The 15,353-nt window shown below is 35.7% G+C and overlaps 1 protein-coding gene and 1 pseudogene across 8 annotated transcripts in view; both read right to left on the bottom strand.

Annotated features, from left to right (window-relative positions):
* The window catches only part of DYM (dymeclin), a 261,639-nt gene that overhangs the window by 147,282 nt on the left and 99,004 nt on the right, over positions 1-15,353 (bottom strand). For all 8 annotated transcript variants that reach the window (XM_006919911.3, XM_015595753.2, XM_006919912.3 and 5 more), the window contains 5 exons: positions 14,986-15,168; positions 10,881-11,059; positions 8,452-8,577; positions 4,829-4,942; positions 3,763-3,857 (listed from right to left, as the gene is read on the bottom strand). In XM_006919911.3, the coding sequence (XP_006919973.1) occupies positions 3,763-3,857; positions 4,829-4,942; positions 8,452-8,577; positions 10,881-11,059; positions 14,986-15,168 (697 nt within the window). The remainder of the gene's footprint in view (positions 1-3,762; positions 3,858-4,828; positions 4,943-8,451; positions 8,578-10,880; positions 11,060-14,985; positions 15,169-15,353) is intronic.
* On the bottom strand, positions 11,866-12,916 carry LOC102891641 (annotated as a pseudogene).

Raw genomic sequence — 15,353 nt, 5'->3', positions numbered from 1 at the left:
ACTACACTGTATTACCTGCCTCTGGGAGAAAAAGAGAGAGAGAGAGAGATCAGAATTATAAATGTACATTTGGATGGTTTCCTGTATGCATGTGCACAGTAGGCGAAGTCACAAGCATATATGTGAACTCCCAGGGAAAATGAGCAGAAAGAAGAAAACGATCTAGGATGAAATGCTGGAGAAAGTATCTGTTAAACCAAAGGTGAAGGAGGAGCCAGAGGAAGGAGTCAGCTGAAAGATGACATGAGAGGCAACACGGGATGTCTTAAAGGTAGGAAGTAATGCTATCTTTGCAACCTACAACAATCCTTTGCATATAATCTACTTTTTATAAATGTTTTTAATTGAATTAATAACCCTGTAGTCCCAAATAATGATTTCAAATATCCATGCTTATAGCATATTTAGTCTTTACAATTGAACAAAACCCAAATCACGTTTGTGATTTTTCTACAATACTAGAATACCAAAAATTCGTGGAAGACACATTGTCATAGACTATAAAACAATACCTTAGACACCATATGAAATCATTCTTTACATTTACGTCCAGCTAAGGTTTTTATTTTATTTTTTGAGATTTTTAAAATTAGTTTCAAGTAGACAGTACATTGGTTAGCTAAAAGGTTTTTGAAAGCTTTATTTACATCTTACTTTCACAGCAATGAAACATGGTATTGTTTTGCATTTTGCTAAAGATCACATGAAATATTGGCTTTTTTAAGTTTTGCAACTGACAGATACAAAATTGTATAGTCTCTTCCTAAAAGAGGATTTAGAAAATGTGTATACAAAAACTGATTGCTTCTCATGTGAAGGAGTTACTAGAGCATCTGGTGAATCTTGACTCATACTGCTATAATAAATCTGTGCATCTAAACAGTGTTTGTTATGCATTCCTTATCATACTTTACAATTCTATCCCCCCAAAACACAAACATTTAGTAGAAAATGAGTTTCCTCAAGACGCAAAAAAGCTGGGCCTCATTTCCAATTCATGACAAGTGTTTTCTAAGGGGATAAATCTTAATTTCCAGGCCCAAATTCAAAGTGCTTTCCAAAGTTTAATGAATGTACAAATCACTTGGGGATTTTGTTAAAATGAAGATTCTGATTCAGCAGGTCTGAAGCTGGGCCGACATTCTATATTTCTAAAAAGCTCCCTCCTCGATGATATAGATGCTCGGGTCCATACTGGCTACTTAACTGTGGCCCTTGGACCAGAAGCACTGGCAGCACGTGGGAACTTGTTAGAACTGCATGTCCCTCAGTGTGACAAACAAAATATGCTGATACCATTACTGAAATTGATAACTCTAGAAATTTACTTTGTTTCTTTTAAAATCCATTTACAACTCATTCATTCACATTTTCTTTTTTGTTAAAAATCTGACTTTTCATCTCTATTTGCTTTCATTACCCTACACTGTGGATCTGACAGTCAAGCCCCTCCACATGAAGGCCTCACCTGGTTCTTGAAGGTTTCTCTCCTATAATCCCTGTACATACAGGTCCACAACTGAATGAGACTGGTTATTTTTTAAATGTAAACCATGCTCTCTTATCACACCTCTTCGTTTTGGTTTGCTGTGGCTGATGCTTTCTCGCATCCGTCTCTAGTGCCATCTCCTTCGACTTACCTTGCCTAATTTCTCAATGCGATGTGATCTCACTATTCTCTGAACCACTCACCCTCACCTTCGGAAATTTTCTTTCATTCTAACATTTACCACATTCTGCTGTGTGTAACATATGTTGGTCCTTGTCTTATCTTGGCTACTAAAGTTCAAGCTACTTGAAGGCAGGAATTTTTATAAACAATTTTGGTATTCCTTGCTTAACACAGTTTTTCGCTACTGTAATGGTAAACAAAACTCCATTAAAATTAAGTAAAGCGGTACTCCTTATTGATGATAAACCTGATCAAAAGTCCCAAATTGCAAATCAAAATTACGTTTCTCAGTTTTCCAAATATGATTGATTTTCTACCTTACTCATCATATACAGAAAATCTGGCACCGTGCTTTTTTCTCTAATTCTTACACCTAGAAAATTTTTATTTAATCTTGCTTAATACATTTTATCAGAACTTAAATTATGTACCAGTTCAACTGGCATTTTAATGCTGAAGGAGTCAAAGGTTCACAAATCAGTTGAGGAAAATTAATCTTGTAATGAAATCTTCATAAAATCATTATAAAACTCCACATACACGCAAAGAAAAACAGACCACAAAGAAGTACAGATACACTAAATCGGTCATGCTAAAATAAAGCATGGTGACAAAGGTTAATTTTTAAGAAACTAAAGTCTCTTAGAACATCTGGAAGAATTTCAAGTATGAAGAGGCACTATGTTTAAATTATGAAGTTAGCGTTAGTCCATGTCAGTAAACTAGACAATCTCTCAAGTATGAACCCTCAAAATAATCCAATATAATGTACTGGATTATTTTAGTTTAATTTAGCAGAAAATATCCTCTACTAAATTCTGAGGATAAATAAACGAAGACCATAAATTAATTCTGAGTGACTGATAAAAATGAGCCAAGGTTAATAAATGTCTCCAATCAATGAGCAGAAAGTGATTAGAGTTTAAAGTAATATGAAGTTGTGATCACCACCAATGATTGGAACACAAAAACTAATAGTCAAAACGGCATTGCCCAAAAAGCAAGAATTAAAGGAAACGATCTGACTTCACTGACTTACATAGAAAACTTCTACTTGAGAGCCACTAATACAATCTTGAGCATCCTACCTAATGATCAACAAGTACCCACATATGTTTAAAATCCATGCAAAAGACATTCATTTATCGTTTGTTAATTAGCTTTCCTACTCTTAAAGACTGTATATTTGGCAAAGGGTGCCTTCAGACAGAGGGGTTTATGCTGATATTGTGGCAGACAGAAAAATAGCTCCTCCCAAAATATCCACATCCTAATCCCCTGAACCTGTCAGTATGTTACTTTACATGGCAAAGGGACTCTGCAGTTATGATTCATTTAAAAACCCTGAGACGGGTAGATTATCCTGGATTATTTGGGTAGGGTCAAGGCAATCACGAGGACCCTCAAAGTGGGAGAGGGAACCAGAAGAGGAAGTCAGCGTGACAAGAAGTGAGGAGGACTCAACAACCTACTCTTGTTGGCTTTGAAAATGGAGGAAGGGGCCATGAGCCAAGAAATGTGGAGCTCCTAGCAATTGGAAAAGGCAAGGAAACAGATTCTTCTCTAGAGCCTCCAGAAAGAAATGCAGCCCTGCTGACATCTTGATTTTAGCCTAGTGAGACCAGTGTTAAACTTCTAATCTACGGAACTATATAATAAATTTGTGTTAAATCATTAATTTGTGGCAACAATTGGAAACTAATATGGTAAACCACTATAAAAATAATCCTCTAAAACAAACGGATAACTCCTCAAAAGGATAGTGTGATACTCTATAATATGCTCAGTAAATATGTTAAGATTTAGTTTGCATTACTAATAAACCTGTTCCTCTGTAAAAAGCTAACATGCAAAGCTTAAACCAAGACTTATGAAAAGATTGAAATTAAATACAATTAACTTTGATTGAAAAGTTAGGTTAGAAAACAAAAGAGAACAAGGTATTTTCAACCAAAAAAGGTAATAAAAAATTAAGTAGGAAAATTTGCTATTCTTTGCAGATAACATTTAAAAAGGGACCGCCATAGTGTCCTTGTCAATAGGTCAGCCAGAAGGCAAAAATCAGGATTTCTTCTGAAGCTCATATTTACCTGATGATCCTCTGGGCAGCATACTGATGGAGAGAACGAAACTGTGCCGACATATTTGCCAAAGCTGCCAAACAATTTGTGTGAAGGTACTTGTCCTGTCAGAAAACAGCAAGTTGAAAACATTCATCAAGTCTTCTCTATATTTTAAGCAAGGTTAATTAGAAGCAAATGTAAACTCGATTGTCATTGATTTTTGAAAGTTCAGTTCCATGATCCCTTCTCTCTAATTCCAAAATCAATAAAGCACTGAAAGTTCAAAGTTTTTTCACCACTCATTTGGAAGCAACATCTGGCACAAAGGAGTATGATGCTATTTATGGTCTTCATTATCCCTACCCTGGTGAACACTGAAATACTTCACTGCAGAAATATTAATGTTTAATTACAGTGTGCTGCTCCAGATCCTAATGGTTACATATAGTGTAAGCATATGCACTACAATTATCTTTCTAAAATCAAAACATTCTTCATTCTAAAATACATCTGGCTCCTAGAGTTTCAGATAAAAGATTGTAGACATGTATCTATGTTAGCCCCACAGAAAGAAATAATCGAAAACAGTTCAGTTAACTCGACCATTTTTCTGAGCTATGAATTCTGTATATTGCTTCTCTATTGACCGAAACTGAAATTTGCTCCCAGGTACTACAAATACAATCCATTAGAAATTGTCCTTTTACTCTTTAAAGTATTCTCTTTCTTCTTTTTTTTCTTTCCCAACTAAATTCATATTTTCTTATGCTTGTATCTTCTTAGTTTGTTGCTGCTTTTAAAAGGTAAATCAGTTTTATCGGTCCAGCAAAGACATAAAACATCATATCTAAATGTGCTCCACTGCTTGTTTTCTATTTTGTGTAAAGTATTTCTAATCATACAATCACATATTAAGAAACAGACACTACATATGGTACCTTAGGCTCATGTAATACAGTGACTATATGCTGCTCTGTATTTTTCTACTGTATTTCATGAGGATATTAGCACTCTAAATAATGAGATTGCTTTCAACTATAATCTTAATTGTACTGTATGCATAAAGATAGAAAAATAGCTATGGAAGACTTACTCTTGTCCTTGTCATGTTGTATTGAATGGTTCTTATTACAACCAGTATCAGGAGACTTCCCAGTGAAATTTCAGTTAAAACCCGTTCGGAATACCAAGTAATATTTTTTAATATCTGTAATGTGGAAGAAAAGTTTAAGTAAACATGACTAAGGAAAAAAGGATTGTCCACGTCTATAATTTCTGATAAGGCATGGCTTTGCTCTGAAGGTGAGTTAAATAGTATATAAAAGTGAATTGTGAATCTTTCAGGATAGCCAAACTGTGCTGATATGTTTACTTCTTCTTAAACACCAAAGAAAAAAACAGGTCTGGAAAACAGGAGGATATCATTAGCAGATAAAAAGGTATGATACACCGGACAGACTTAAAGAAAAACCAATCAGAGTTCAGTAGTTTGAAAGCAAAATAAGAAAACCAAGGAGCTGCCCCAACAACCACAGAAAATCTCCATGCTTGTGTTCAGGAAAAGTTTAGAACACAAGCCAAGATCTTCAGGAAGAGACGCACCTGTGTTCTGCCTGGCTATTGAGCAGGAGTTCTGGTGCTTACACCTCCAGGCCTCAAAACGCAAGAACTGCTTTCTAACTTAAGTTGGCACGGTTCTACAGATTTGTAGCAGGGCTATCAAAAGGAGAGAGAAACAAAGACTGGGCAACATAGCAGCCAATTCTGGGCTGTCACAAGGAAGGAGGTAAAATGCAGAAAAACTGACAGACTCAGCTGAGCATTAGAACTCCCTAATGTTCCCTTCCATTTAGGTCACTCGTATTTCCTTTCTCCTTTACCCAGGGATTCAGCGTGCCACATTCTTTTCCATCTACACATGAAAAAGAAAAAGGCTTATGGGCTGATTCCTGCCTTCTCCACTAAGGAGATATGCTCCCCTGCAGAGCACGGCAGCCGCCATCGCCCGCAGGTGCTGAGGAATGTCCCATCACCTTTCAAACAAAGGAATCCAGACATTAATATATCGCTATGAGTGGACGACAAAAAGCCATTAAAAAGTAGTGAAATATAATAATCTAAAAGAGACATATGTGACATCTAATCAAGCCTCTGTTCTAATCATTAGCGTATATGAAACACAGAGGATGGAAGTACATGTTAAATAACACAGTGATATAATTAGCCAAAGTCAAATACAGGAAATTCTACTGAAAAAAATCACCCAGTTTCTACAACAAATAAGTGGTTGTAAAAAGGAGAGAGGGAGAGACTGTTATAGATTAAAAGGGGCCTTAAGAAGTAACTGTAGTAAGTGGATTTCGAAAACTAATTCAAAACAACCAAATCAGAAAAGATATTTTAAAGATAACTGGAGAAAATAAATTGAGTAATTAGGTATTAAAAACTATTGCTGATTTTGTTGGATATGATAATGGTATTATGGTTGTATATTTTTTAAAGTTTATGTTTGTTAAAGTGACATGTTGAAATATTTATAAATGGTATTCCCTGTATATAAATACACAATGAAATAGCACATAAAGATAAAAAACAACAAACTAATGATGTAATAATATGGGTAAATTTCAGCAGCACTATATTGACTGAAAGAAGCCAACATTAAAGAGAACACACTGTAATTCAAGGAGATGCAAAAACTAATCTACTGGGAAGAAAATCAGACTAGTACTTAACTCTGGTTGATATGGGGTACCGACCAGGAGAGGGCATAAGGGAGTCTTCTATTAGGCTAGAAATGTTCAATAATTTGATCTGGGTGGTAATAACACAGGTATATACAAATGTAAAAACTCATAAGTTGTAACTTCAAAATTTGTGCACTTTCTATTTACACTATTTAATGTTTTTAAAAATCATATCGGTTTTTTTACTCCATCAAAAGAGAGATAAATGATATTTTAAAAACTGAGTAAACCAGTGCAGATATTTTCTCTCTCATGGTACTATAGCAAATATTAATATCAAGAGATTTGTATGCTTTACCCTCTTTCTACAGTGTCAAGATTCTTAAATCTTAGTTGAAATGATGGACATATTGTATAAGAAGCGAAAAAAAAGTTTTTTTAATGGAGCATCAGAGAAAAGAAAGATGAAACAAAAGCCATACTGAAGACAAGAAGGAAAGAAAATGTTTGTACCCAATGAAGAGTGAAACCGCTAGCCCCATCTTCCATTAGACACCACAGCAAGGATACTGGAAGACTCCCCTGAGAAACTGATCAGCCCAAAAGAAAAGGCCTACAGAGAGCAGGATGCCCAGAGAAACAGACTATGTAGAGCAAGATACAGCAAGTAAATTCTGCCCACGCATAGGACTGCCAATCAACTTTTTAGTGCCTTACTCCTAAATATGAACAGATAAGCAAGGATCACTAGACATTTGAGAGAGCCTCCAATGTGGACCAAGACCGGAGTCAAAGAAGAAAATGGAACTGAGAAAATAAGCAGTCTATTTTAATAGATTTAGAAGAAATTCTCAGTTCTGCTGAACTACTGGGAGTTGCATTAGTGATTGGTACATGAGTAAAAAACAGGGCAACGATGTGCTACAGAAAGATTAAAACATGTACAAGAAAGGAAATGCAACTATCATACACTCCATCTGAGCTAAGAATAATAGTTAACACAGTCATAAAAATGTAAAACCTGAGTTAACCAAAAACAGTAATAAGATGGAAGGAGGAAAGAGTCTATGTGTGGAAAGGGGGCTGGGAACTCAGAGAGAACACACAAGATGTGCAGGAAGGAGAGCTAATGACTCATCTTCCATCTTACGAATAGTTAATACCTAAATATGAAAAATCAAAAAACAATATTATAAGCATTCAAAATATGATCAGAGCTGGAATTAGGAACAGGATAGACAGGGAGTCTGCTATTTTTCATTAAAACCTAGCACTCTGTACAAACTGCCAGTTATAAAAAATAGTCATAAGAAAGGGATGTAAAATACAGCACAGGGAATATAGTCAATAATACTGTAATAGTTATGTATGGTGTCAGATGGGTCAACTTACCCTGGTGACACTTCATAAAGTGCATAAATGTCTAATCAATATGTTGTATACCTAAAACTAATATAATATTCTAAGTTAACTATAATTTTAAAATAAAATTTTAAAAAAATCTAGTACTTACTGATAAGTTTTATACTGTGTATATAGTACATATATTACTTTAACACAAAGAAAATACCAAACAGGAAGATAAAATCAGTTTGGTAATGGAACTTATCAACAGGACTAAAATTTAAAGTGTTACACTTTTAAACATAAAACAATTGATTTCTCAGTCTTCTCCCCTTTGTTCCCTATTCTTTCACTCATTCTGTATATGAGGGGCAAACCTGTTGGACAATTTCTGCCTCAACTAAAAAATGGAAATGAAATGGAGAGGAAAAATGACCCCAGGGGCAACAAAAACATTTGCTTTAATTACTAAAGAAACCATTTTGAGTTTTTAATAGTGGTTAATAGTCATTCAGAAAAAAAGCACCACTTCATAAATCTGAAGGAAACACACCATTTCTAAGTCAGGTTCTTGCAAACAGCTACCAGAAGGAAAAGGAAGAAATGCTAAGGCCACAGTAAATCTTAATAGGGGACATGTCTTTTCTGTCACTCTATAACTCTGATCAAAGGAATAGGAACTTACCACTTCGTGAATGGATCTATTGAAGCCATCATCTTCTGTAAGGATCAACAATATTATAAGGGCCATGTACACATGGTGTGAGTTTCTTTCTTCAACATGATACAGAATCTCTAGAATTGGTAAAACCTAGGGAATATAAATTGTAATTTACTACTTCTATTACTTTATTGTAAGACCAATGTCTTCAACTTTTATCCTTTTATCTACCCTTTGCTTTTTTTTCTTACTCTTTGCTTGAACTTCAGTTACATTTTTCTTAAGAGAAACACATACGCACACACACACACACACACACCCCCCACCGCCCCCCGCCCCCCCCAGCCTGAAAGTGCTTTCCATCACCCTATGTGAAGGTTTGCTGCCACATAAAGGTTGGGTTTGCAGAGACCATTCAGGCTCACAGTCAACACTAGAACTGCATAGAGGCAGGTCTGCCTCCAGCCTAGCAAGAACTTAACACACAATAAAGTATTCTTAGAAACACTGTAACTGACATTACCTCCTTAAAAGCAAAGATTATAGAATAAAAGAATTGCTAACGACAACAACAAAATCAAATCAGCACAGTGCATTTCCTACACGATATATTTTCTAATCATAGCCTCAATATTTATTATAAAAGGCAAAAGGTCAGATAGAGACATCAGTTAAGACACTCCCAAAGTAATCTATGCAAGAAAATTAAAAACAAAACAAACAAAAACCCAAAACAAATAAACAGTCCCCACTCCACCCTCCCACCTAAAAACAAAACCTTTTAACTTTTCACTGGTGTAGATCATCACATACAGCAAATGCATCCTGCATCATCTTATATACCAACATCTTACCTTGGAACTTTCTAGAACAGATGATGTCACAGGCTTTCTGCTCATTGCTATCATTTCCTTTAGGATACATAATGCTCAGAACTGTCTCTGTGCTTATACTCATCCATCAGTAAATAAGCCTTCTCTTCACAAGCTTTTACTTATATAAGCTGCACACTGTTACACCCAATTTTTCTACTTAAGCCTATGTTTCCCAAATATAGCTGATATAGAGATGGTCTTTCATCACGTTTTTTTGTCCTGTCATTTTGTCACAGAATATGATCTTCAAATGAATTCTAATATCCCTTATTACTTAATATTTTATCTTTAACCTAAAAAAATGGCTACCAAATACCTTGTGAATCTTGCTATCAACCTGTACAAAATAGTGCCAAGGGGACATTCCTTTTGCTGCCAGCAAGCTGCTGGCTATTTCAGGAATGTTAACAATTTTATTAATGCATTAATAACACATAGTTATCAATATATTATGCATATCAAATATAGTATTAATAGAAGCATTAATGTTTACACATAAGTTATAATGGAAACCAGACTGCCATAGGAGTTTTTATCTGTGAGCAAAAATTTGGAACCAATTTCACTCGCATTGTGAAGAATAGTGTACATTTAAGTGATGTCTGGCAATGGTACCTTAAAATAACTACAACACTCCAGGAATTGAGTGCAGGCAGCCCCAAAGGCTAAGCTTGTCACAGGGATGACAGCCCTCAAAAACTGGGTTGAAAAATCACCCTTTAAGCCATTCTCATCAGGAATATGCTGCTATTGTGCCTAGCTACATGAACCTAGTGGGCAGGCGGGCAGCAGCTGGAAGGAACTAAGATGGTATAAAAATCTTCTTGGGAATGGCTAAGGGTGATTTTTCAGGGAACTTCTTAGGGAACTTAATTAGGCTGAATCATGGGCAGTGGGTGGCTGTTAAAGACCTAAAACACAGGAAAGCTTGTCATGCTGTCATGTTCCCCAGCTCTGGGACGCTGTCTCTATGTGCTCTGTATCCTACATTGTAAAACTCAAACCTTTGCCTGTGTTTGGTGACATTCCCCACATCAATCTCTCAACTATAACTTTTTTTTTTTTTTTTTTTGGTGACATTGGTTAACGAAATCCAGTAAGTTTCAGGTGTACAATTCAACAGTAAGGCACATATACATTGCATTGTGTGTTCCCCTCCCATAGTTAGATTTCTTTCTGTCACCACATATTTGACCCCTTTTATCCCAGCTACCTCCCGCCTCCCCGCTGTGTCCCCATCTCTCAACTATAACTTTTTTTTTTTTTTTTTTTGGTGACATTGGTTAACGAAATCCAGTAAGTTTCAGGTGTACAATTCAACAGTAAGGCACATATACATTGCATTGTGTGTTCTCCTCCCATAGTTAGATTTCTTTCTGTCACCACATATTTGACCCCTTTTATCCCAGCTACCTCCCGCCTCCCCGCTATGTCCTCCCCTTTGATAACCACTAGTCTATAGTCCACGTCCATGAGTTTCTCAACCATAACCTTTAAGTATACCTTCTGGAGAAAAAAAATTATTCTTCGAAATATTATAAAATACAAAAAACATGAAATATTTAGAATGATACTTACAAGATTTTCCATATCTGTGCGAGCCAACATGTATGTTCTAATATTACTATTCTGATGGAGCAATGTATACAAGAGGAGAGTGGCTTGATCAGATGTCTGCTGTTCACAGAGAGCCGTGTACAAACTGTTAAAATTAATCTGGAAAGCATGTGGAATTGATGAGGGGAAAGGGCTGTTATCTAGAATACAGAAAACACAAAAAATTAAAAATATTATATCAGTATTTTCTGGACTGTGTCTTGTATAAATAATAAAAGCACTGCTAATATGTACAATTCAATTTCCATTAATTTTGTATCATTTGCTACATTTTGAATTCAAAATTTCAATTTATATTTTAAATTTTACGTAAAAAAAAGAACTAATGTAAAACATGGTGACTACAGTTGATAACACTGTATTGTATAACTGAAATCTGAGAGAACTGAAATGTTCTTAACAAAAAAAAAAGGAAAAAATTGAGACAATTTCTCTACACTATCTAAACTACAGATTTCCAATGATGATAAATATATGTGCAAGTACCACTTAACAAAGTGACTTTGCATCCGAAAAAAAGCCAAATTAAAAAAAAAAAACTAAACTAAATCATGAAGTTTGACCTCATTACTATTTTTGCATTAATATAGGTGATTTAAATCAGCTATACAAATATGAGCTTAAATAAACAGAGCTATGGGGCAAAAGGCCTTCTAATAGAACAATTTAACCATGACTTTGAGATAGTTTGTTACCAAAACTAAATGACCACTAGTCCTAAATAAAAATATTGAGAGATAAAGAACACAAGAGTTTCTACATAAAACGAAAAATCATCTTGTAAGATAGGGTTAAAAGACTGCCTTGAAGGTAAGTTAAATTTTTTGAGTGAATATTCATGGCTGAAGTATTCACCAATGTCAACCCATTTATGAAGAAAATAGATAGGATAATATATAATTTGGCTAGTTTTAAAGTAATATCAAAATTACTGTGTTCAACATCAGCTTCTATAATAGAATAAACCAAACCTAAGACAATTATCAGAAAACTTCTATACTATTTTTTGTTTAAAGGAAAACTTAAAATTAATCAACTGCAACTTTTTTGTTGTTGTTGAACTTCTGTTTCATAATCATAAACTTAACTCTGCAACCCAGCTAGACTTGGAGGTACAAGGAAAACCCAGAACCCAAAGAACCATAGCGAGAGCAGAGATTATAATAGGGTGTTTCAAGCAGGTGGGATGAGGCGTGCTCTCGCAAGCTACAGAAGGAATGGTCTGGTGGTTAAGATAAAACAAGTCGAACTTATTAGAGTTGTCTACAGTCAGCAATGATGATCTTCTTGCCATTCCTGGATCCAAAGCGCTCCATGGGCCCCACAAAATTCATGCTCTCTTTCACCCAGTTGAAGATCACATGCTTGCCATCCAACCACTCAGTCTCAGCAGTGCAGATGAAAAGCTGTGAACTGTTTGTGTTTGGTTCAGCATTTGCCATGGACAAGATGCTAGGACCTGTATGCTTCAGGATGAAATTCTCATCATCAAATTTCTCCCCATAGATGGACTTGCCACCTATGCCATTATGGTGTGTGAAGTCACCACGCTAGCACATAAATCCTAGAACAATTCTGTGAAAGCAGGAACCTATATAACCAAATCCTTTCTCCCCAGTACTCAAAGCACGAAAGTTTTCTGCTGTCTTTGGAACTTTGTCTGCAAACAGTTCGAAGGAGATGTGGCCCATGGGCTCACCGTCAACGGCGATGTTGAAGAAAACAGTTGGGTTGACCATTGCTGAGGACCACTGGCTCTGGAGCAGCAGCGTCTGCAAGGCTGCTAAGAAACTTTTCTTAAGTAGCCTCGCTGGAATGGCGAAAAGCATAAATCATGGCTATATTGGGAAAATTCTTGATATCCCATAACTGATACAGCTTCTTTCTTACAGTTAACTAGATTTGCTTAGAAACTGACGCAAGCAAGGCTGGGAAGTCAAAAAGGAAGTAAAGATAGGTCAATTACTTTAGAGAAAATTATAAGCTCATCAGATAAAACTGGAACATGACAGTACAAAGAGTTGATATTTTAATGTTTTGAAAAGTAAGCACCAAGATTTACAAAAAAAAAAAAACAAAAAACTACAGAACCACTAGCAAAACAAAAACAAAAAAACAATTTAAAAACACGGCTTTAATGTTTCCAAAGGCTGTGCTCTTATAGAAAAGAAATGTGTGCAGTCTTTGATGGCACAGTCCTATGCCTCTCCGGCTCTCCTTTCTAACCTTTACATCTGTGAGAAGAACGCATCTAAAAAACATCTTCAACTTTACTACAAAGTGCCCTCGTTTTTCCTGCCACATTAGAATATAGGTTATTTTTTCAATCTTAACCTTGCATCTTTGACACTTACAAAAAAAATTTGTTTTATGTGACTGACTTCATATTTTTGCAAGGGATGGCAAACAGAAAGTGTTGCACATACTATGAGTATGCAAATAGAATCTACAGAAGACTCAGTGGAGGAAGACTGCAGATACACTACACTTCTTTACAATGGAAGCAAAGTAGCATGTTCACCAACCTATATTATGCCTGACTGCAAATGGAATATGTGTGCTGTGTGTGTGTCCATAGCATTTATACATTATCAGTTAATCATTCAATGAGTCACTATTATGATAGATGCTCATTTAATTCTTATAAGAACCTTGTGATTATAATCCCTTGAGATTATAATCCCTGCTTCACAAATAAAGAAACTAGTATTTAAAGAATAAAAACTGGGATATAGACCCAGGTTAGTCTAACTCCAAAGCCAATATCCTGAATCACACTGTACCACGTGGTCTCCCAAAAGATGACTATCCCAGAAAGGTTCAACCCCAAATAGGAACATTTGGCCAGAGCAGCCAGAATAACAGCAGCAGGTAGCAGATAATGAATACCTGTTATATTGCAAAATCTGAGGTAATCATTTTAAAACTTTACCTTGCTTGGTACTTATGCAAATATCATTAGTGATATTATCTCCATTTTACAGACAAAGCCATTGAGGCTTACTATGATTAAGCAAACTGTGAAGGGCCTCACAGCTCTGAAGCGACAGAAGTGTGGCAGAAAGTTAGGTCTGCTGGATTCTAAAACCTGCTTTCTTAACCATTAAGACACACTGTCACTAAGAACAGTACAGTAATGGGAATAGAAAATAATATTAGATATATTAGTTTTCATTTTTTTAATCTATCAAATTATTAGAGACTCCCTATTTCCCCACAAATAATAATATCAGAATTGGCAAAGGCACAACTAACTAGCACACTCGTCCACTGTCTATAAGAAGCATGTTAGGACAGCTCTGGAAAGAAACAAGGCAAAGAACATCAGAAGTCTTAAAAATGTCCCTACCAATTAACTGCACTTCTTACCCATCTTAATTATATTAGTGTTGGATATATCTTGATAATTTAGCTACCATATTAATCTTGCCTTAGAGTATAATTATTTGATGAAAGATTACTGCTTCAGCATAGAACTATCTGCTCATGCTCTACTTCAGAGTTTGGCAAATTATAGCCCACAGGCAACCACCTGTTTGGAAATAAAGTTTTACTGGAACCAGCCAATGCACACTCTCTTATGTATCATCTATGCCTATTTTGTGCTACAACACCAGGGTTAACAGGTGGTGACAGAGGCCCCATGGACCTGCAAAGCCACTTACCCCTTTGCAGAAAATGTCTGCTGAGTTGTTCTACTTTTTAGTTCTATAAAACTCTAACTAGAATATAGACATTAAGTGAAAATTTTCAAACAATTTATCATTTGGAGTTTTCCAGGTTAATTTTTATCTCTAACAGGTAGGACAGGAAGATCCAAATTAAGCACATGCTAGCTTGGTTATCTCTGAAATAAATGTAAATTTAAATGCATATAAGGAACCATAGCCCTCATCTAAGATTTATAGATGAGAATATAGACAGAAAAATCTAAGTCTCATCTTTAACAAATATGAAAATATACAAATTGACAGTCATCTCCACAACTATAAGAAATAAATAACATGAAGTAAATAATACACTTTCCTCATTAGAAAGGATATTCAGGGAAAAAGGTACCACGGACCTTGTGTATTCTTAAAGGACATGATGGCCTGTCTGTAGGGATTTGGTGCATCTGTAGCATCTGTCAGGTTGGCCAGTACCAGGAGGAGCAGGAGACTCTGGTTGGCCAGAGGGGAAGACAGTTCTGGAGCAGCAGCCGCTTTGCTGCCCACACCTCCCAGTGTGAAGACAGTCCAGAGTCCAGCTGGAGAAGAAAACATACAGTTAAGTTGTGCTGGGACTAGTAAGAGGAATATATTTCTGTATAATATTCAATACTTTTTCATGTTTAAAAGTTTGAAATAACACTCTCTTCTTTTATTATGAAAGTAAAACAAGTCTATTATTTGGAAACTCGTATTGCCAAGGACATAAAAATTTTAAAGACCA

The sequence above is a fragment of the Pteropus alecto genome, unplaced genomic scaffold (assembly GCF_000325575.1).
Source record: "Pteropus alecto unplaced genomic scaffold, ASM32557v1 scaffold146, whole genome shotgun sequence".
In the NCBI taxonomy this organism is placed as follows: domain Eukaryota; kingdom Metazoa; phylum Chordata; class Mammalia; order Chiroptera; family Pteropodidae; genus Pteropus; species Pteropus alecto.
This window is presented reverse-complemented; position numbering and strand designations above follow the sequence as displayed.